The following is a 19,495-nucleotide window of genomic DNA, read 5'->3' as shown; positions in this document are numbered from 1 at the left end:
TACTCACCTCAAATATTGTTACTTTGAAGTCAGTTTGTAAATCAGAACCTTAGGGACCGAAAAACTGGCTCAGTGCTTAAGAACTGCTCTCAAATAAAATATATAAATCTTTAAAAATAAAAATCAGAAACTTAGGCCAGATGTGGTAGTGCACTCAAAACGCAGGCAGATCACTTGAGTTTGAGATCAATATATATATTGGAAACTGGGGCCGAAGAGATGGCTCAACAGTTAAAAGAAATTGCTGTTTTTGCAGAGGACCCAAGTTCAGTTCCCAGCACCTGAACGGCAGCTCATAACCATCTGATAGAGGCAGATGGTCATGACTTCGAGACCAGCCTGATCTATGTAATATGTTTCATGTCAGCATAGACTACAGAGTGAGATTCTGTCTAAACGCCTCCCCCCCATACACACATTAAATAAGAAAGAAAGAAGAAAGGAAGGGAAGAAGATGGGAAAGAAAAAGAACAGAAAAGAAAATTAAAAATTGTTTTCTGGCAGGGCGATGGTGGCGCACGCCTTTAATCCCAGCACTCTGGAGGCAGAGGCAGGTGGATTGCTGTGAGTTCCAGGACAGCCAAGGCTACACAGAGAAACCCTGTCTTGAAAAAGAAAGAAAGAAAGCAACAAAGAAATTGTTTCCTGTTTTTTGTGTGTGCTAGGGCCAAACCCAAGGCTTTTTTTTTGTTGGGCAAACACTGTGCTGAGCTGTATTTTCTGACTCACAGAAGTTAGGAATTGTGAATTCTCCAACTCTGTTATCTTCCAAGGGTGTTTTGTCTGTTCTGTGTCCCTTGTTGCTTTATGTTAATTTTGGGATATGCCTGACAAATTTTGCAAAGCAGACACTTGGGGTTTTATGAGAACTGCACCAAGGACGTAGCGCAATCTGGGAAGTGTTGCATCTTAGCAGCTTAGCTGCCACCCGCAGCTTGAGAAGCATGCAGGAGACCTGGGGCTGGACTCCCAGCACCACCAAAAAGGACAAGCAACACTCCAGTCTATAGGCATTGTATAGGTTGCCATTGTAAAGTTTGTCTTAAGTCTTTAATAATGTCTAATGGTTTGCAATATATATTTTTTTCTTTCTTTTTCTTTTCTTCTTTCTTGTTTTCTTTTCTTCTTCTTTTCTTTTTCTTTTTTCTGTTGTTGTTAGCTGAGAAAGGGTCTCATGTAACCCAGGTTGGCCTTGAACTCCCAATTCTCCTGCCTTAACTTCTCGAGCGCTGGGATTTCAGGTGTGTACAGCCACATGAACTCAACCTCAGCAAGGCGGAGGCAAGAGTTGACTTCACAGAGTTGTCTAGCCTCTGTATGCACGCCATGTCCTGTGCATGTGTGCCCACATGCACATACATCAAGTAAAATATATTCTGTTTCTTATTTTTATCTATATGAACAGAATTGTTTCTTTAACTCCATTCCATGCTCATCTGTTATGAGTGTATAGAAATACAATCGATTATTATGTGTCAATCTTGTATCTGGCACCTTTGTTGAACTTGTTAGTTGTAATGCTTTTTTTTTTTTTTTTTTTTTTTTTGAGACAGGGTTTCTCTGTGTAGCCTTGGCTGACCTGGACTCACTTTGTAGACCAGGCTGGCCTCGAATTTACAGAGATCTGCCTGGCTCTGCCTCCCTGAGTGCTGGGATTAAATGTGTATGCCGACACCACACCCAGCTCCAATTTTTTTCTAATTATAGATTCCTTATGCCTTTATATACGTAAGAGATAGTTTTACCTATTTCTGTTGCAAGTTTCTTTGAATTTCCTGCCTCGTTGCTTTGGCTAGAGCCACCACTACAAGCTGAAGACAAGTGTTGAGAGTGAACATGCTTATTCTATTAGTGATCTTAGGCAAAGCCATCCAGTCTTGTGACAGTTAGTTCAGCAGCTGTACATTTTTATACACTACATGCTCTAAAGACTGTGTGTCTTAGTCACTGTTCTATTGCTGCTAAAAACAAAAAAACAAAACAACAACAACAAAAATCAAGCCACCATGAGCAAGCCCACCCCCAGAGACACACCTCCTCCAGCAAGACCACGCCTCCTAATCCTTCTAATCCTTTCAAACAGTGCCACTCCCTGGTGACTAAGCATTGAAATACATGAGCTATGGGAGCCATTCTTATTTGAACCAACACTGGGCTTGTTAAACATTTTTCCTGTGTCAGTTGAGATGGTTTTGTGTGTTTCATTATTTATTTTGTTAATGTGGTAGATTATGCAGATTGCTTTTCATATGTCAAAACAAACTTGCATTCTTGGGATAAATCACACTTGGGGTATGTGTGTGTGTCTGTTTAATTTGATAGCATTTTTTATAGCATTTTTTAAAAAGGCTCAGTGGTTAAGAGCACTAGCTATTCTTCCAGAGGACTTGGGTTCAATTCCCAGTACCCACATGAGAGTTCACAACTCTTTGTAACTCCTGTTCCAGGGGATCCAACACCCTCATACAGACATACATGCAGACAAAACATCCGTGTACATAAAATAAAAATGAATTAAAATACAAAAATTAATTAGGAGCTGGAGAGATGGTTCCGTGGTTAAGTGTGCACATTGCTCTTGTATAGGACCCAAGTTCAGTCCCCAGAACCCACAGCAGGTGGCTGACAGCTGCCTGGAACTCAGCTCCAGGGGATCAGATGCCCTCTAACGGCAGGTGTGGGCACTGTATCTTTTTTCACATATCCCCCAGACACACGTATACACATAATGAAAATAAATAAAAGTAAAATCTTTAAAATCTGACTTCTTAGTGTGAGGGGCACATGTGAGAGCACATGCCACAGCACACAAGTGGAAGTCAAAGGACAACTTACTGTACTCAGTTTTCTCTTCCCATCATGCTTTGGGAGTGGAACTCAGTCAGGATTGGTAGTCCATGTCTGCCTGCTGAGCTGTCTCTCTGGCCCCGATTGGCTAGCACTGTGCTGATGAGTCCTGAATCTACTCAGGTATGAGATACTGGCTGGGAGCTTTGTGCTGTCTTTGTCCATTTTTGGGTCAGGTACTCCTGCTCTTACAGAATAAGTAGGAATATGTTTCTTCCTCTTTCTTCCCTGGTGCTTCACCTTCCCTGCATCTTCACAAGGTTGCTCTGTGTCATGGCCTTGCTCACTGAGGCCCGGCACCGGCTCGACCGCGTAACTGGAACTACTGCTGCATCGCCCACCCTTAGCCTCAAGTGCCAAATGTACGCTGTGTCTGCAACGCAGGCGAGGTGAGAGTTCACATAGAAGGCAGAACCTCAAGGCACTCTGCGTGTCAGGTGTTAAGCTGCAGATAAGACACTGGCAGGATGGGTTCTTATTACAAAACTGCCAAGTCTCTTAGTCTGAGTGATTTTTTTTTTTTTCTAGGCTCTGTGGAGGCCCTCACTCACTTAAGCTCAGGCAGTGAGTGTGAGGAGACAGGGCAGTGCCACAGCCAGCACCTGGACTTGCAGACAGTGTCATCTATCAGGAGGCCCAGGAAGTCAACTAAAACCATAGTGTTCCCAGTGCTCCTGCACATCTGGAATGTCACCCATCACTTTGTCTTCATCTGAGTGAGTCATCCAGACTGCATCCTAAGTTCCATTAATCACCAATAAACGCGAACATACATTTGTATAAACATAATAGACTTTTAGTAGCATGTATCATGATAACTACCATCAACATATATAACCAAGTATGTATTATATAGTTGGGTGTTTATTTTATTACATATCACATGCCAGCTACATCAGATATGTATTATAGATTAAATATATAAAGTTCTGGGAGAGGGGGCTGGAGAGATGGCTCAAGTGGTTAAGAACACTGGCTGTTCTTCTAGAGGACCCAGGTTCAATTCTCAGCACCTGATGGCAGCTCACAGCTGTTTGTAACTCTAGGATCTGACACCCTCACACAGATATACATGCAGTCAAAACACGAATGTGCATACAAATAATAAATAAAAAAATTATTAAGTTCTGAGAGAAATTGGTGCCTGCCTTGGTTTTTCCTGGCTTGGCTTCGCTGTCAACAAGTCAACACCTTACCACATCAGCTTTCATACACACACACACATACACACACACAGACACACACACACACACGTGTGTGTGTGTGTGTCAGTGTGTGTAGTATACATGAGAAATACATATACGTATTTATATATGTGGTCTTCAAATTTTTGAACCATTTCAAGTGCCAGGATTACAGGCATGGGCCACCAAGCCTCCCTAGCATTTTTGCGTTCAATCTGAGAACAGAAAGAGAAAGACTTCTCAGACCTAAGCACAAATGACCCGGCGTGGATGTTGGAGATTTGGTGCCAGAGGCTGGCCCAGGCAACCTGTTGGTGCGGACGCAGGTGAAAAGTGTGGGGTGCTCTGGTGATCGTGAGTGGAAAGTTGATGTTGGAGTCCCTTAAGAATCTGCAAGGTCTGTCAGGTGCTCTGAGTTGGTCATTGGCATTTGAGGTGCTATAGGGCACCCCACCTGTAGAGCCGCAGGCTGTCTTATGATGCTGACTGCTGTCTTTTTATGGGACACGACCGGACAATAGCTTTGTAAATTCTGCCAGTTCAGGGAACACTCCCCAGTGGCTGCCCTCTTTTGCCTGTTGTGCAAGGCTTAGAGATTGCCAAGGTCACTCTGTCAGACCCCTGTCTTCCTCTCATCCCCGCCCCCCCCCGTGATGGGGGGCTGGATGGTACCCAATTGGCTGGAGTGATCTAGTTGCGGGGGGGGGGGGCGGAGGATCAAGGAGAGTATCTGCTGCCCCTGCATCAGGGTAGGCTCCACCCCCAACCTGGACCCCCCACCTGCAGGAGGTGGAGGGGGCTTCCTTACCTGGGGAGGTGGGTCCAAGTGATGGAATAAGCCCTATGACCCTGGTCAGCTCCGGTCTCGATGGTGGACGTTTACTCGCTTAAGAGGGTTATTCTGATATGTGACGCGGTGCGGGGCTCTGTGCAGAACCCCACAGGGGATGTGAGTTGTAAGGCTTGGGTTTATCCACTGCCTGGCAGCCGGGGGCGGGCCCTGCACGCAGGCGTTGTAAACTAGCGGGGCAGGCGCAGTGCGCACGGTGGCGGTGGCGGCGACAGCAGGTGGGTCGCAGCGGGTCCCGCGGGATGGCTGCTGCGGGAATGCAAATGCAAGCGAAGGCTTGGGTGTCTGGGGGCCAGGGGCATGGCAGAGGCAGCTAGCCCCAGCAGCCGCGGCTGCGACGCCTGTGGCGAGGGGAGGTGTACCACAGCTTCCACATCCGGGACTCGGGGCCCATGCAGCCCTGGCCTACTGGCCACAGGTGAGCTGATCCTCCAACCTGCCAGAAGTTGGGGGTGATCGCTTTTCTCTGAGGCCAGATGTCCCTTTGGCCACGCTCGGGGCTGCAGGAGCCGCTCCTGTTCCGGGTCCTGGCAGCCTGGCCCTGCTCCAGGAAGCCTCCGTTTCTTCTTGTTCATGGAGCCTGCTCCAAGCTTGTTGTTAGGCAACTGCCCACTCACCCTTAGAACCACCTACCTGGTTTGCAGGTCCGCTCCAGGTCTGCTCCTCCCAGCCACTTCCAGTGCCCTAAAGGCTGACAGGAAAGCCCTCCATGCTGTCTATCCCTGCTGCCCATAGACCCTGACAACCCGCCCCCCCCCCAGACCCCGCGTGCCTCTCACCCCGCCCGTCCTATTCAAATCTTCTAAAGTAGATCCGTGGTGTAGATGTCCTCTGTTCCTAGGGAGAGGAGGCGAGGACTGGGGTGGACAGTCTATGAAAAAATGGAGGATGGCTGCTTATCCCTGCTGTCTGTCTCTAGTAGGTTCCAGAAGCTGGTTCAGTACTCCGTCTGCCATGGCCCGGGGACTGCCCAGCCCTGCCCGCTTGGCACGTTTCTGCCAGAAACTGAACCGTCTAAAGCCGCTGCAAGAGTCTAGCATGGAGACGTCACTGCGTCGCTGCCTGTCCACACTGGACTTGACCCTATTAGGTGTGGGTGGCATGGTCGGATCTGGGCTCTATGTGCTCACAGGCACAGTGGCAAAGGACATGGCTGGCCCTGCTGTACTCTTGTCCTTTTTGGTGGCCGCTGTAGCCTCCCTGCTGGCAGCCCTATGCTATGCAGAGTTTGGAGCCCGCGTGCCTCGTACCGGCTCTGCATACTTGTTCACCTACGTGTCCATGGGTGAAATATGGGCATTCCTCATAGGCTGGAATGTGCTTCTGGAATACCTCATTGGGGGTGCCGCGGTGGCCCGTGCCTGGAGTGGCTATTTGGACGCCATCTTTAACCACAGCATCCGCAACTTCACAGAGTCTCACGTGGGTGTCTGGCAGGTGCCCTTCCTGGCCCATTATCCGGATTTTCTGGCTGCCGGCATTTTACTCGTGGCTTCTACCTTTGTCTCCTGTGGTGCCCGAGTCTCTTCCTGGCTTAACCACACGTTCTCAGCCATCAGTCTGATTGTCATCCTTTTCATCATCATCCTGGGCTTCATCCTGGCCCGCCCTCACAACTGGAGCTCAGAAGAGGGCGGTTTTGCACCCTTCGGCTTCTCTGGTATCCTGGCTGGCACAGCCACCTGTTTCTATGCCTTTGTGGGCTTTGATGTCATTGCTGCCTCCAGCGAGGAGGCCAAAAACCCACGGTGGGCTGTGCCCACGGCCATAGCCATCTCACTCGGCCTGGCAGCTGGTGCCTACATTCTGGTCTCCACTGTGTTAACCCTCATGGTACCTTGGCACAGCCTGGACCCCGACTCAGCACTTGCTGATGCTTTCTATAGGCGGGGCTACAGCTGGGCTGGCTTCATTGTGGCCATCGGCTCCATCTGTGGTAAGGGACGCTTCTGGGTAGGGTGGGAGGGCACAGGGTAGAGGGCCCCACCCCTAAACCTCTCAAAATACTTCCATCCAGGCCCCTGTTTTAACTACCCATCTAATGAGCTCATGAAAACACTCATTTTCAGAGACTTGTTGGCAGACCTGCTCCCCACAAATTTTACAGAGTGTCAGTTTAGGAGCACATGCTTATAGGTCCCTCCCATGCTGAATTCGAGAAGGTTCTTTAGTGGGCCTGGCTCTAAAGGCAAGTGCCCCATTCCTAGGTGGGAGGCGAGAAGCCAATACCCTCACTAGCGGTCTGTCTGAGAGGCCAGTAGCGCCCCCTGCTGGGCTTCTCTGCTGATTGCTCCCCGCGCTCTGCTACAGCCATGAATACGGTCCTGCTCAGCAACCTCTTCTCCCTGCCCCGCATCGTCTACGCCATGGCCGCCGACGGGCTCTTCTTCCAGGTCTTTGCCCGTGTGCACCCCCGGACACAGGTGCCTGTGGTGGGAATCTTGGTGTTTGGGATCCTCACGGCTCTCCTGGCGCTACTGCTGGACCTTGAGGCATTGGTCCAGTTCCTATCCATCGGCACCCTGCTGGCCTATACCTTTGTGGCCACTAGCATCATTGTGCTGCGTTTCCAGAAATCTTCTCCACCCAGCTCTCCTTGCCTAGACAGCCCTGGCCCCACTGCTAAGACGTACGACTCCTTCTCGGACCACGTACAGCTTGTGGGTGCTGCACAGGCCTCCGTGTCTGAGCCCGGGCAGCTGCGACCAGCCCTAAAGCCTTTCCTGGCCTTCCTGGATGGATGCAGCCCTGGGACTGCTGTGGCATGGGCCCTTGGCGTCTTGATAGTCTCAGCCATCTCCCTGGCGTGTGTTGTGGTCTTCGGGAACTCAGACTTGCACCTCCCGCGGTGGGGCTACATCTTGCTGCTGGTCATCAGTGGTGCTATCTTCCTGCTCAGCCTCCTGGTCCTGGGGGCTCACCAGCAGCAAAAGAAGCAAGACACTTTTCAGGTACAAACCACCCCACCCCCACCCCCAGTCTAACTCCTTCCCTCTGTCCCAGCCTCTTATGCCAACTGAAAATGCACAAGGGCTCATGTGGCAGAGGAGGGCAATGTTATCCATCCCCACTTCCTCCAACTTCCTGCATGGGAGGGTACATATGGCTCCAAGGCTCCGGAGATGAAGGGTTCCATGGAGTGTCCACAAAGTCAGGCTCTGGGCTGGCATATGTATCCTACAGTCAAGTTCAGCCGCACCCTTGCACCCCCAGATCCCTCTGGTGCCCCTGACTCCAGCCCTGAGCATCCTTCTCAACATTTGTCTCATGCTGAAGCTGAGCTACCTGACCTGGCTGCGCTTTATCTTCTGGCTGCTGGTCGGTGAGTGCGACCTGGGCTTGGACCCAAGTATATTACAATGGGGGAGGGGGCGGACAAGGAGGAAAGGTGGGGTTGGGACCTTGCCCCTCAGGCTCACGCCCACTCCTGCAGGACTCGTCGTGTATTTTGGCTATGGCATCTGGCACAGCAAGGAGAACCAGCGGGAGCCACTGGAGCTGACCACTGCGCACTACGTGGTGTTCCCTAGCGGCAGCCTGGAGGAAACAGTGCAGGCTGTGCAGCCTGCTAGCCAGGCACCAGTGCAGGACTCAGGCTGTACTGAATAGCTGGCCATGGAGGCTGGCTCATGGGGGTGGGGCCCACATCCCCAACATCCAGAGGCCAGAAGAACTGGCAGCTGCCTACCCAAGGGAGCTTGGGTTTGAAGCCTGCCTCGCTGGGCTGGGAGTGTTCTCAGGACCTCAGCCCAGGAACTGAGTCCTCAGTTGTCATGGAACAGGCCTTGGCCAGCCCTGGCCTGGACTTGATGCTGCGTGCCTTTCTGTTTATGATCGACTCTGGATACCTGGGCAGGTGGGACAGAGCAGGCAGGGAAGACACATCAGCCCCTGAGACCCAGAATAATAACTAATCGGCTAGTGTTGTGACCAGCTGTCATCTACACTGTGGCATTCTTTGTGGCACCGAGTTCTCACTTGCCTGAAGAACCAAGCAATTGTCCCCACTCCACAGCAGAGACACAGAAGGTCTGCCAGTCTCTCTGGGGAGGGAGGCTGCACTGCAAGACAGAGAAAGACTCTTGACAGGTCCTCTGTAAGGGTGTGTGTGTAAGTGTGAGTGTGTGTGCATGTGCCTGGGTAAAAGTGTGAGAGAGTATGTGAAAGTGAGTGTGAGTGTAAGCTTGTGTGAGTGTGTGAGTAAGCATGTGTGTGTGAGTCAGCGTGTGTGAGTGTGCATGAGTGTGAGCATGTATAAGAGTGAGTGTGTGTGTAAGTTAATGAGTGCATGGGTGTGTGAGTGTATGTAAGGATGTGTGTAAGTGTGAGTGTGTGTGTGTGTATGTGTGTGTGTGTGTGTGTTTTAGTGGTGCTTGAGATGGAAGCCATGGCCTTGAGTTTGTTAGGCAAGCATTCTACTGCTGACTTATATCCCTGGGTGCCTGACATGTCCTCTAGCAGGAAATATATATCATAACCTGGACACAAAGTAGGTTAACTCAAAAAGGCATTGAGTGTCAGGGTCTTTTGATTTTCCTAGGCTCCCAGGTATCAAAGCATGTGCCCCAGGCCTGCTAGGGACAATTGCATGCCTATATGACAGCCCCCATGACACCCAGCACATTCCTGCATGGTCCCCCACAGCCACCCTTAGAGTGCACAGTATGTACAGACAGACTTGACCATTGTGTTCAAATTCAGGCTTCTGACCACAGATCCCTCTTTTATTGTTTCTGTATCTCCTGAAAGGGTTTTCGGATAAAGCCTTTGGGTTCACCTATTTATCTCCAGGGCGACAGTGTCCGTAGGAGGCGGCCTTGACTTAGTACCTGAGTGGTGCACTTGAGTGTGCAGGATGCACAGGATCTTGGGCTTGCACCTACTACCTTCCAGCCTACTCGCTGGGTGTGGGGCTGAGGTTAAGAGATGGGGGAAGTCCTCATCTTGGCTGGGCTCTGGCCAAGGTAGCCATTTTCCTTTTCCCGTTCCTCCCTTTAAGGACTACACAGAAAGCTGCTCGCTTTGACAAGCTTTACTTCAGCAGTAATATCAGGGTTCCTTGGATGCCCCCACCTCCTCCCCACCAAGGACTACTGGGTCCATGCGAACCATTTCCAGTTGGCTGGCCTTCCCACCGTAGCCATTTGGAGGCCACAGCCCTGAGGACTGAGAGGCACCAGGAACTCCAAAGGCTTTTTTGGAGGCTCTGAAAGTCAGGTGACCCCAGATATCGGTGCTGCTTTGGGCTCAGCCCTGGTGCTCCCTTGATCACCATGTATCCATGACAAAGCTGCCTCTTCCCTTCGAGGGGTGCATGCTCCCTAAATTATGCCCCATACTTGGACCAAGAAAGTTTCTGAAGCCCCTGTCCCTGACATCGACCTATGAGCTCCGAGTCACGGGTGAAAGTCTCTACCATAGAGGAGTCAACACCTCAAATCATTGTAGATCCAGAACCAGCCAGCCCCGAGGAACCTCAGTGCCCTTCATGGAGATCATACCTCGAAACCATTGCACTCTGGCTGGGGTCAGGGTCAGGGCCTCTTGCAGGCAGGTGCCTCACAGGAGACTGAGGTTGCCAGGAATGTCTTGATGGCCATAAATCCTTGGTGTGCGGCTTCTCACACTGAGATACTGAGAAAGCTGGTAGACAGGGCCAGGGACCTCAAACTGCATGGCAGAGTCCTCTGGAGGACATAGAGAAAGTTCCAAGGACAGCAGCAGTCACTCATTGGGCTACATGGCCTTTTCCTTCTCTCAGGCTGAGCCTGGGAGTAAGTGTGCATAGAGAATCTGGTGGAATTCCCCCAACTCTAGTCCAGTCCTGAAGTTTGTCCTTAGTGGTTCCCAAGCTAGAACTCACGTCCTTCCCAAGCCCTACATGCTAAGCAGCAGAGAGTGGCTCTAAGCCTCAGGAGCGATAGACCAGGGGATGCCAGCCCCCCAGAATGGGCCACCGGTGCATGGCTGTCTGGATCCCAGCTGCAGCAGACATGGGACAGGTGCAAACCACTGCTGAGACACTTGGGCAGCAGGGCTTGAGGGTACAAAAGCAGGCTCAGTCTATGCAGTGTTGGTAGTTGCCTTTGGGGCTTTTGCCTACAAAGACAACAGATTAGGGATCAAGCTAACAGCTGAGCCCAGTGTTCAGGCAGGGCGACTTCAGCTCTGGAACACGGCAGACCCACAACTCACTTCTTCATACTTGGTCCTCCAATAGAAACGGGCCTCTCTATCCACGTACAGCAGCAGCAGATCACACAGGAAGGTGACCTGGAAGCGGCAGGACCTACCACGTTCCAGATTCCTCAACTTGCCCACCCTCCACCAGCCCGTCCCTCACCCAGGACACAGTCTGCATATCCAGTGGCTGCCAGCGGGCTGGTGGCCACTCAGCCAAAGAGGACCTCAGATAGTTACACTCACCATGCCCAGCCAAGCTGCTCCTGTGCCCACCGTGATGACCGTAGGGATGAGAGCAAACTTCCCTGCCTGAGAGACCCAGGCTGTGGCTATCCTCCCGAACCCTCCACAAAACCCTTCCCCTGGCCTGAACTTTACCTGGCCAGTGACAAGAATGTCAAACCGGATCCCATAGAGCTTGAGCAGGCTCCGGGCCTCCACACCTGAGGCTTCCCACCAGTGACTGGCTGTCCTGAGGAGAACGGGGGGGGGGGGGGGGGCCTGGAGGAGACTCCAACACTTCAGGCTCGATTACCTACCGATTCTGCCAGCCCCAGTCCTGAGTCCTAAGTCTTAATGTCCATATAGGTGTTAAGGACAGGGGGAAAGGAACCAGAGTCTGAGCACGGTCTGCTGGGGGGGGGGGGAGGGGGGGGGGGAGGGGGTGAGGGAGGGGGGCGTGGAAATCCCTGCTACTAAGGTTCAGAGAGGGCCACAGAAGATGCTGGAATAGAGTCAGGCATAGTGCCACACGCCTTTAATCCCCGCACTCTGGAGACAGAGGCAAGTGGATCGCTGTGAGTTCAAGGCCAGCCTCCTCTACAAAGCGAGTACAGGACAGCCAAGGCTACACAGAGAGACCCTGTCTCAAAAAACCAAAAAAAAAAAAAAAAAAAAAAGAAGAAGAAGAAGAAGAAGAAGATACTGGAATAGATACTGGCAGCAGGGGTATGGGAGAAGGAAGGTGGGTTGGAGACGAAGGCTGTTAACTCTGAGGCAGGAATTCCCTTTAGCACAGAACTGGGGAAGAAAGTGAATGTGGGTGCTGTGGCAGGTGCAAGGAGGCATTCTCAGGAGAAAAGTGTGCCAGTGAGAGCCCGCAAGCCGAGATGGCAGTATGAAGAGGGGCAGCCTTGTTGGAGGAAGTGTGTCACTGTGGGGGCGGGCTTTGAGGTCTCTTATGCTCAAGCTACACCCAGTGTGGCACACAGTCTCCTTCTGTTGCCTGCAGATCAAGATATAGAAGTCTTGGCTCCTCTAGCACCACGGCTGCCTGCAGGCTGATTTGATATGTTTCCCACTATGATGATAAGGGACTAAACCTCTAAAACCGTAAGCCAGCCCCAGTTAAATGCTTTCCTTTATAAGCATTGCTGTGGTCACGATGTCCCTTCACAGAAATAAAACCCGAACTAAGACACCAGGTCAGAAGCATATGAATATTTTCCTCTGCTAGTCCAAATTTTTCTACTAGTCCAGAGTTTTTTTGGGGGAAATTTTTAGATAAAGTCCTAGAGGGAAATTAAAAATAAAAGGTGTCTGTAATTTGAAGAAGTAGGGTTGTCTGGGAGAGGCTGTGCGAAGATCTTCAGGTGAGGAACTTGTCCTGAGCAGGTGACCGAAGGAAGATGGAGTAGAGCGAAGGGACTGGGGACACCCACTGGACCCTTGTACACACAGCAGAGACCTGAGGTCTGAGCTGCGTGTGCTCTGTTCTCGTGGTCACAGGGAGAGAGGTGGAGCAAGGACCAGGCCAGGAACAGCAAGCTAACACCTGGGGCAGTAAGGGCCATACCTGAAGTTGTACCCCATCCCCTGCAGCTGGAAGGAGTACCGGGGACAGCAGTCAGAGCCACTGGGGTCCAGGTTGCAATCCCAGTGGATGTTGACGGCCACAGCACCGCCCTGCACACAGCGTACTTTTGTCCCACTGGTAGACGGGCCCAAGACCCCCCTATCCCTGAGCTGCAGGAACTCTGCCCCAAATGACTCACCAGCAATGCCAGGTCCTCAAAGTCCCCTCCAGCCATGGCCACAAGGTCCCCGATGCGGAACACTGGGCAGTATGGGCTGGAGTGTGGATCATACAGACAGTGCTTGAAATAGGAGTCATCCCAGGTGTCTAAAGCATTGGTCCTAGAAAGGACAGTGATAGGGGTCAGATAAACCAAGAGGTGTGGAGGATCTAGGCTCAACCAAGACCCGCCCTTGCTTACACGGAGAAGTTAAACTTGCTGAAGGTGACGGTGTTTTTGATGAAGAGCGTGAAGTTCTTGGCCTGAACCAGCAGGGGCTTCCTGCAGATCAATGGTATATTGCCATAATTTTGCCTATCACGGGACCCTGTCCCCAGGAAGAGGAAGCTCACCTGGGCACAGCCCCACTCTCCACGGGGCACCAGCTCCGGATCTCACAGGTCCTGTGGGTTCCGTTGAACACCACACATCGACCCGTTTTTATGCCTTGAAAACACAAAACGAGCTCCAAGGCCTCAGTTCTCCTGGGGTTCTGGGGAGGGGTCGGGGTATGGGCTTGTCGACAGCAGGGCTTGCATTTGGGGACCACCCAGCGTTCCCTCCCTTCCCTTGGTCTAACAGAGGCACCAGGGGACCGTGTTACCATGGCTGTATGTCCCTGTCTCCCCTTCAGGGCAGTCCTCGTCAGCCCAGCAGTTGGCCAGAGGAACAGAAGGGTGCTGAAGTAAGTCAAAAGAGACCCTAGTCACCAGCAGCACAGAGGATGCCTCCTCCCTCTGACTTATCACCACAACCCTGGGTTTGGAAGCTTAGGGAAGTGCAAACACACTGTGAGCTGGAAGGGAAGGACCATCAGCCACCTGGCAAGATGGTGGTACAGGACTGCATTCCAAAAAGAGAGTGCTGTTTGCCTGGCAGTTTTGTCACTGATAGGCCACAGGGGTCCAGCTCTTTCTAGCTAGGATAACAGAGCAGGGGCCGGTGGTGCTAAAGAGCCACAGAAGGACAGACTGGTGACACTCAGTATATGGTAGGTGTGGCTATCAATGATCAGGGTCTAATGCCACAGGGGCCTATCCCAGGAAGAAAGCCCCCTCCCCATACTTGCTTGAGGCCAGTCTTTTCGTCCAAACATGGACATTGTGTCTATGGCCAAAGAGTCACGGGGGAGCACTATGAGGTGAGTATCCCAGACCTGAGAGGGGAAGGCAGCCTCGGGCTTCAGAACCCCTATGGAGGTTCAGCTTGTGAGGAGCTCTGGGAGGACCACAGAGGCACAGAAGCGGGAGTGGTTGAGGGATGGAAAAGCCATGGAGACTCAGAAGTCTTGTGAAGGATGAGACTGTGAACCAGTGTCGAGGTCAGAGTTCAGCCACCTTCTCTCCTCTGCTGTCCCGACCTGTGTCTACGTCTCCAGCGCCTTCCACCAGACTCTATGGTGAGATGTGAGTGCCTCTACTCAGCAGCCCAAGTGCTGAGAGATGGAGGGTCTCTACCAAGCATGTGTCCTGACTCCCTTCTGCTCATGCATCGATTCCAGCTTCTTGGCAGGACTCCGAGGGCCCATGAGATTCTTGGGCTGTCCTTCTAATCACCTGGCCACAGTGAGCAGCAGGTATGCACCCCAGAGACAAGTCACCCCCTCACACAGCCTGGGTGTCTGTCTGAGACCCTCCTCTGCCTTGGCATCCTGCTGTGGCCACACTGATCCAGATCACCAGCTCCTTTACGGTTTCATCCATTCACTCCCGCACATCTCCCTGACTGTGGCCTCTTGCCCTGTGTGGGCATCATGGAACCTGCTGCCTTGACTGGACCGTAACTGCAACTTGAGGTAGAGAAGGTTGGAGTTCTGCATGCCCAGCACATGGCCTAGCCTAGATGCTGTGGGGCGTGGGGTGGGAGTGTCAGGAAAGGTTTGCAGAGGGATGTGACACTGAGATTATTGAGGAACCAGGTCACTAATCATCTAGGAAGAGCAGGTAGGAACTCTGGGTATTCTCAGGAAACCTGGCCATCAAGTCTGCTGAGTAACTGCCCAGTTGTGGTAAGCTCGTGAGAGGAACGAGAAACCTCAGACAGGGAGGGGACTAACCGTGTGCCGTCTGAGGAGCGGACGTGTAGGGTTGGTGACATTCAAGAGTTGTCTGCACGCTAAGCCTATAACCCATCTTCTAAGCATACGGAGGTGGCAACACTGTCTGGGTGCCCTAAGGGGGAGTCATCGTTTGTACATATGTATCACTCCCTTTGTGGATAGGTGTCAACCGTGGACATGTGACATCCCTTGACACTGTGATGTGACCAAATACCAGAGCCTTGAATGTGGTATATATGTACAAAATGGATCCTAACTGTCCACATAAAAGCCGTGGTTGGTGGGAACCGATGTGCTCTTTGAAACAGTCTCTGGAATAGAATAGTCCCAGACAAAGGGAAAAGGTGAGGTTGGGGTGCGCTCAAATGTGAACGCAGATGGGCTGAAATACACCCAGAGATCAAAAATTACCTGAAAGCAAAAGCAGGTGTGTGCTAGCTTGTCCCCTCGGATGAAAGTGGACTCGGGATACACTAAAACGCGCTGGCAAAGAGGACAGCTGATCTTCCAGCCGAGCGTGTGCCTGGCTGGAGCCCAGAGGCAGGCCCAGCACGGGAAAGAGACTGGGCATGGCAGCAGAACCGTCCCACTCTGAGGTCTGCTGATCCACAGGTTGCTCAGATACTGTGCCTGTAACCCATGCCTGGGGTCCCCTTGGGCAAATGACTAAAACCGATGGCTCCCCAATCAGCCACTATAGTCTTCCTGGTGGAGGGCAGGTGCCTAGGACAGACATCACAAGCTGAGACTGAGCCTTGAGCCATGTATGAAGGAGAAAGGAGACAGAGCTGGTGAGAGAAGTGGGGGTGTGTTAGCCGCTCTGCACAAACTTACCTCTGGGCATGTGCCCTGGACTTGAGCTGGTGTCACGAGGAAATTGGTTACCAGGAAGAAAACATTCTCTCCCTAGAAGGCAAGGCTGGAGGTTGGGCTGGGCCGAGCCGCACCAGCCCAGGGGCTAGTCTTGACAGCCTGTTTGGCTTGCTTTTTCTTGCTGTTAGGGCTGAGACTGGAACTCGGACTCTCAGGCATGCTGGGCCAGCGCCCTCTGTAGTATAGCCCAGCCCGGGTAGCCTGGATTTTGTGGAGGACAGTTCCTGGCCCCATCCAGCTACCAACTTTGTCCTGCAGAAAGTGGTATCCAGCGAGGCAGGTGACGCTGGGTAGGTTTATGGCCTCTCCTGAGCCCAGGGAATGTCACACCTCTAACCACGTCTTCCATACAAGATTCATTTTAAATTCTCATGCACTTGCCCCAAAGTGGGGACAGAGGGAGACTGCTGATTGCAGGCGGGGCAGCACTCGTGTAACAAGGGAGTGTGTGGCCAAGATGATGCAGCTGCCTTTGGGGTGCCACGCTCCTCTCAGTACCCCTCACTTATGTGCCTCCTGGCGGCCACAATTACTCATTGGTTCGCTGAACTACTTTGGGATGGAATTGGCCCACGGTCGGTGCCCTAGCTGGGGTATACAGACATCTGTTTATGTCGCCTCAGGAAATGTCACACAACAGCTGGTAATTGGGGCTAGATCAGCTAGGTAGATGTTCCCCAAGAGGGGCAAGAGGGCCACCTGAGTGACAAGGGCAAAAGGAGTCAGACTGCACTCTGACAGGCAAAGACAGGGGAAGGAGCCGTGCAAGCACCACAAGATGGCGAACTACCAGCTTCTTCCCCGCCACTGCTTTCCAAGGCAGCAGTCCCTGCCCCCCCCTCACCCCTCTCCCCCACTGCCAGAAGGGTCCCCCTCTGGAGAATGATCTAGGCCAGTCCAGTTATGTTCAAAGCTGGTTCTGAACATTCCTCAGCTTGCACGAACTTATGGGCCTATCAGCTTCCTCTTTTAAGCTGATCAACCAAAATTCAGGGACAGGGACCTATCCTGTCCAACCACAGATATTTAAGACCAGCAACCCTCCAAGGGAGAATGGATTTTGGTTTCTGGATTCCCTTCCCTCTGGTGGGAAGCCTGTCTCTTTATGTGGGGTGTGAGAATTTTCACTTTTTTTTTTTTTAAGATTTATTTATTTGTTATTATATACACAGTGCTCTGCCTGCATGTACACCTGCAGGCCATAAGAGGGCACCAGATCCCATCCTAGATGGTTGTGAGCCACCATGTGGTTGCTGGGAATTGAACTCAGGACCTCTGGAAGAGCAGACAGTGCTCTTAACCTCTGAGCCACCTCTCTAGCCCCGATAATTTTCACTTTTAATGAGATGTTTATTTACTGTGTCTGTCACTTCTTTCTTGCTTTTAATTTTCTTCCTTCCTTCCTTTCTTTCGTTCTTTCTTTCTTTTTTGTGTTTTGTTTTGTTTCAAGACAGGGTTTCTCTGTGTAGCCCTGGCTGTCCTGGGACTCTCTCTGTAGACCAGGCTGGCCATGAACTCAGAGACCCACCTACCGTTGCCTCTTGAGTGCCGGGACTAAAGGTGTGGGACACCACTGCCCGACTGAGTAGTTCTATTAAGGTATTTAATGTGTTTCTAAGTGTGTGCTGTGTGTGTGCTTGGTGCCTTCAGAGGCCAGAAGACGGCACTGAGTCCCCTGGCACAGCTATCTGCCTGCCTCTGCCTCCCGAGTGCTGGCATTAAAGGCATGCGCCACCACGCCCGGCACTTTTTGTTTGTTTGTTTTTTGTTTTTAGAAACAGGGTCTGTCCTGGACTTGCTTTGTAGACCAAGCTGGCCTCGAACTCACAGTGATCTGCCTGCCTCTGCCTCCCAAGTGCTGGGATTAAAGGCGTGCGCCACCACGACCCGGCTCAGCCTCTTCCTTTTAATTCTTTTATCAGTGGAAAAAATGAACTCGACTCAGGATCCCTACATGATAACAAGGGGACTTCAGAAAGCCCAACCCCTGAGCTCCCGTCCCCTGCCTTTCACTTCTGAGCATAAATCTCAAGCCTACGAGACTTCAGTCCTTCTCAGGTATATCTCTGTGTGGGTGGTGGGTGGGGTGGGGTGGGGGTCTTTGTGTGTGTGGTACTAGGGATTGAAGCTACGAGGTTATGCGTGCCAGGCAAGCACTCCGCAACTGCGCTGCATCTCTAGCCTTCCTTCTTAAAGGACAGCCTACAGGCACCAGCTTCTGACTTGGGAAGCTATACGCCTGGGAGAGCCACTTCCTCAGCTTGACTCAGCACTCTGGGAGTGCTTCTGGAAGGCCCTTTCCCAAGCCCTCCCCCTTCCTCTGGCATCCCAGGCACCCCATGTCTCTCATGCACAGCAGCTATGTGACTGGCCTCCCACAGCAGCACCAGGGACCTACCTGTGCTGGCTTCACAAAGTCAGCCACATCCCACAGCCGGTTCTCCAATTCCTTAACCTGGACTACAGAAACCCCCTTGAGTTTGGTGATGACAGAAATCTGGGGGTCCAAGTCCCATTCCTGGTAGCCTTTTTTGGCCAAGAGGGCCCACCTAGGGAGACGATGATGGACAGTGTATGCGACCAGATGAGGAGTGGCTGTGCCCACAGCACTAGGCTCTCTTGGTTTACTCCAGAGGCTCCCCAGATCAGCACAGAGGGCCTGCACCTTCTGCCCAACAACACCTCTTACCCTAGATAGACCCCTCGCAGGTGGAGCCCTCAGGCGGCACTGTCCGCCATGGCCACTTTTCACATGCCATCACCTCCCATACACTCAGCAAACCCAGCCCCCTCCTTGAAGACTTCCGACATCCGGCTAGTGATGTCTCTGGGAGCCTTGGTGCTCTGTTGCTCACACGTGATAAGAATTCCTGCTTCCTTAATGCAGGTGTGCAGAGAGAGCAAGATGAAGTTTACGTGGGCGCATGGCTTCTTGGGCTGTCCTCTGAATGCAGTAAAATCCTCCTACTGACTACAACTCCCCCCACCCCCCATTCCAACTATCCTACCAGCTGGAATCCTAAGGAGCCAGCTTTCAGCTCTTGGCCAGCAGGACCAACAGGGCTCTCTGCAGCCAGCCTGGCCAGGAGCTGTCCTCTTACCCTATCACGTAGGTCACCACTCCCAGCTGCAGCAGCCTCTGAGAGACGCCCACCCAGCAGTTCCTGGTCATCACATATTTCTCTGTCTTGTAATCCAGAAACCCCCAGCTCACGAGTGCCGCTGCCACAGCGGAAGCCATGTTCCCGGTCCTGCTGGCCGCTAGTACGTGAGTCAGCAGGTAGCTTCGCTGCAGCAGCCGAACTGGAGGTAAAGCGGCTATGCTTGGGATCCAGGCCAGTGCTGTTAAAAAGATGTCTCCAACTCGACAGGATCTGGCTCCTGGCTCAGTCCCAACCAAACCCCAGCTGACCTTGGCGCCCCAGACTAGACTCTATGTGTACAGAGTGGAATAGTCCTGTCCCTGAAGCCCCATTCTGCTTTC

At 52.1% G+C, this 19,495-nt stretch overlaps 2 protein-coding genes across 3 annotated transcripts; one reads left to right on the top strand and one right to left on the bottom strand.

Annotated features, from left to right (window-relative positions):
- The first annotated feature begins 5,009 nt into the window (after positions 1 to 5,009).
- Slc7a4 (solute carrier family 7 member 4) lies at positions 5,010 to 8,517 on the top strand. Of its 2 annotated transcripts, none has more exons than XM_051150628.1 (5): positions 5,010 to 5,099; positions 5,801 to 6,817; positions 7,192 to 7,832; positions 8,095 to 8,203; positions 8,315 to 8,517. In XM_051150628.1, exons 2-5 carry the CDS (start codon positions 5,836 to 5,838, stop codon positions 8,488 to 8,490), a joined length of 1,908 nt encoding a protein of 635 aa, XP_051006585.1. In that variant the 5' UTR covers positions 5,010 to 5,099; positions 5,801 to 5,835; the 3' UTR covers positions 8,491 to 8,517. The 2 variants fall into 2 exon arrangements, with proteins under 2 accessions (XP_051006585.1, XP_051006586.1); XM_051150629.1 differs by having other exon boundaries at positions 5,068 to 5,099; positions 5,804 to 6,817.
- Positions 8,518 to 10,852: 2,335 nt separating this feature from the next.
- On the bottom strand, positions 10,853 to 19,293 carry P2rx6 (purinergic receptor P2X 6). The gene is made up of 11 exons (XM_051150404.1): positions 19,113 to 19,293; positions 18,410 to 18,560; positions 15,973 to 16,044; positions 13,684 to 13,759; positions 13,433 to 13,526; positions 13,281 to 13,361; positions 13,059 to 13,200; positions 12,860 to 12,969; positions 11,443 to 11,536; positions 11,308 to 11,373; positions 10,853 to 11,154 (listed from the first exon to the last, which is right to left on the bottom strand). Exons 1-11 carry the CDS (start codon positions 19,250 to 19,252, stop codon positions 11,044 to 11,046), a joined length of 1,137 nt encoding a protein of 378 aa, XP_051006361.1. The 5' UTR covers positions 19,253 to 19,293; the 3' UTR covers positions 10,853 to 11,043.
- Between the last annotated feature and the right edge of the window lie 202 nt (positions 19,294 to 19,495).

The sequence above is a fragment of the Acomys russatus genome, chromosome 8 (assembly GCF_903995435.1).
Source record: "Acomys russatus chromosome 8, mAcoRus1.1, whole genome shotgun sequence".
Lineage (NCBI taxonomy): Eukaryota > Metazoa > Chordata > Mammalia > Rodentia > Muridae > Acomys > Acomys russatus.
Note: the sequence above shows the minus strand (reverse complement) of the source record. Positions and strands in the feature narration are given on the sequence as shown.

Coding starts and splice junctions, on each gene's coding strand:
- Slc7a4 (XM_051150628.1), top strand. CDS start 5,836: ATGGCCCGGGGACTGCCCAGCCCTGCCCGCTTGGCACGTTTCTGCCAG. Junction 6,818..7,191: donor GGCCATCGGCTCCATCTGTG/GTAAGGGACGCT, acceptor GCTCTGCTACAG/CCATGAATACGGTCCTGCTC. Junction 8,204..8,314: donor TATCTTCTGGCTGCTGGTCG/GTGAGTGCGACC, acceptor CCACTCCTGCAG/GACTCGTCGTGTATTTTGGC.
- P2rx6 (XM_051150404.1), bottom strand. CDS start 19,252: ATGGCTTCCGCTGTGGCAGCGGCACTCGTGAGCTGGGGGTTTCTGGAT. Junction 11,374..11,442: donor ACATTCTTGTCACTGGCCAG/GTAAAGTTCAGG, acceptor TGGGTCTCTCAG/GCAGGGAAGTTTGCTCTCAT. Junction 11,155..11,307: donor GAGCAGCTTGGCTGGGCATG/GTGAGTGTAACT, acceptor TGCCGCTTCCAG/GTCACCTTCCTGTGTGATCT.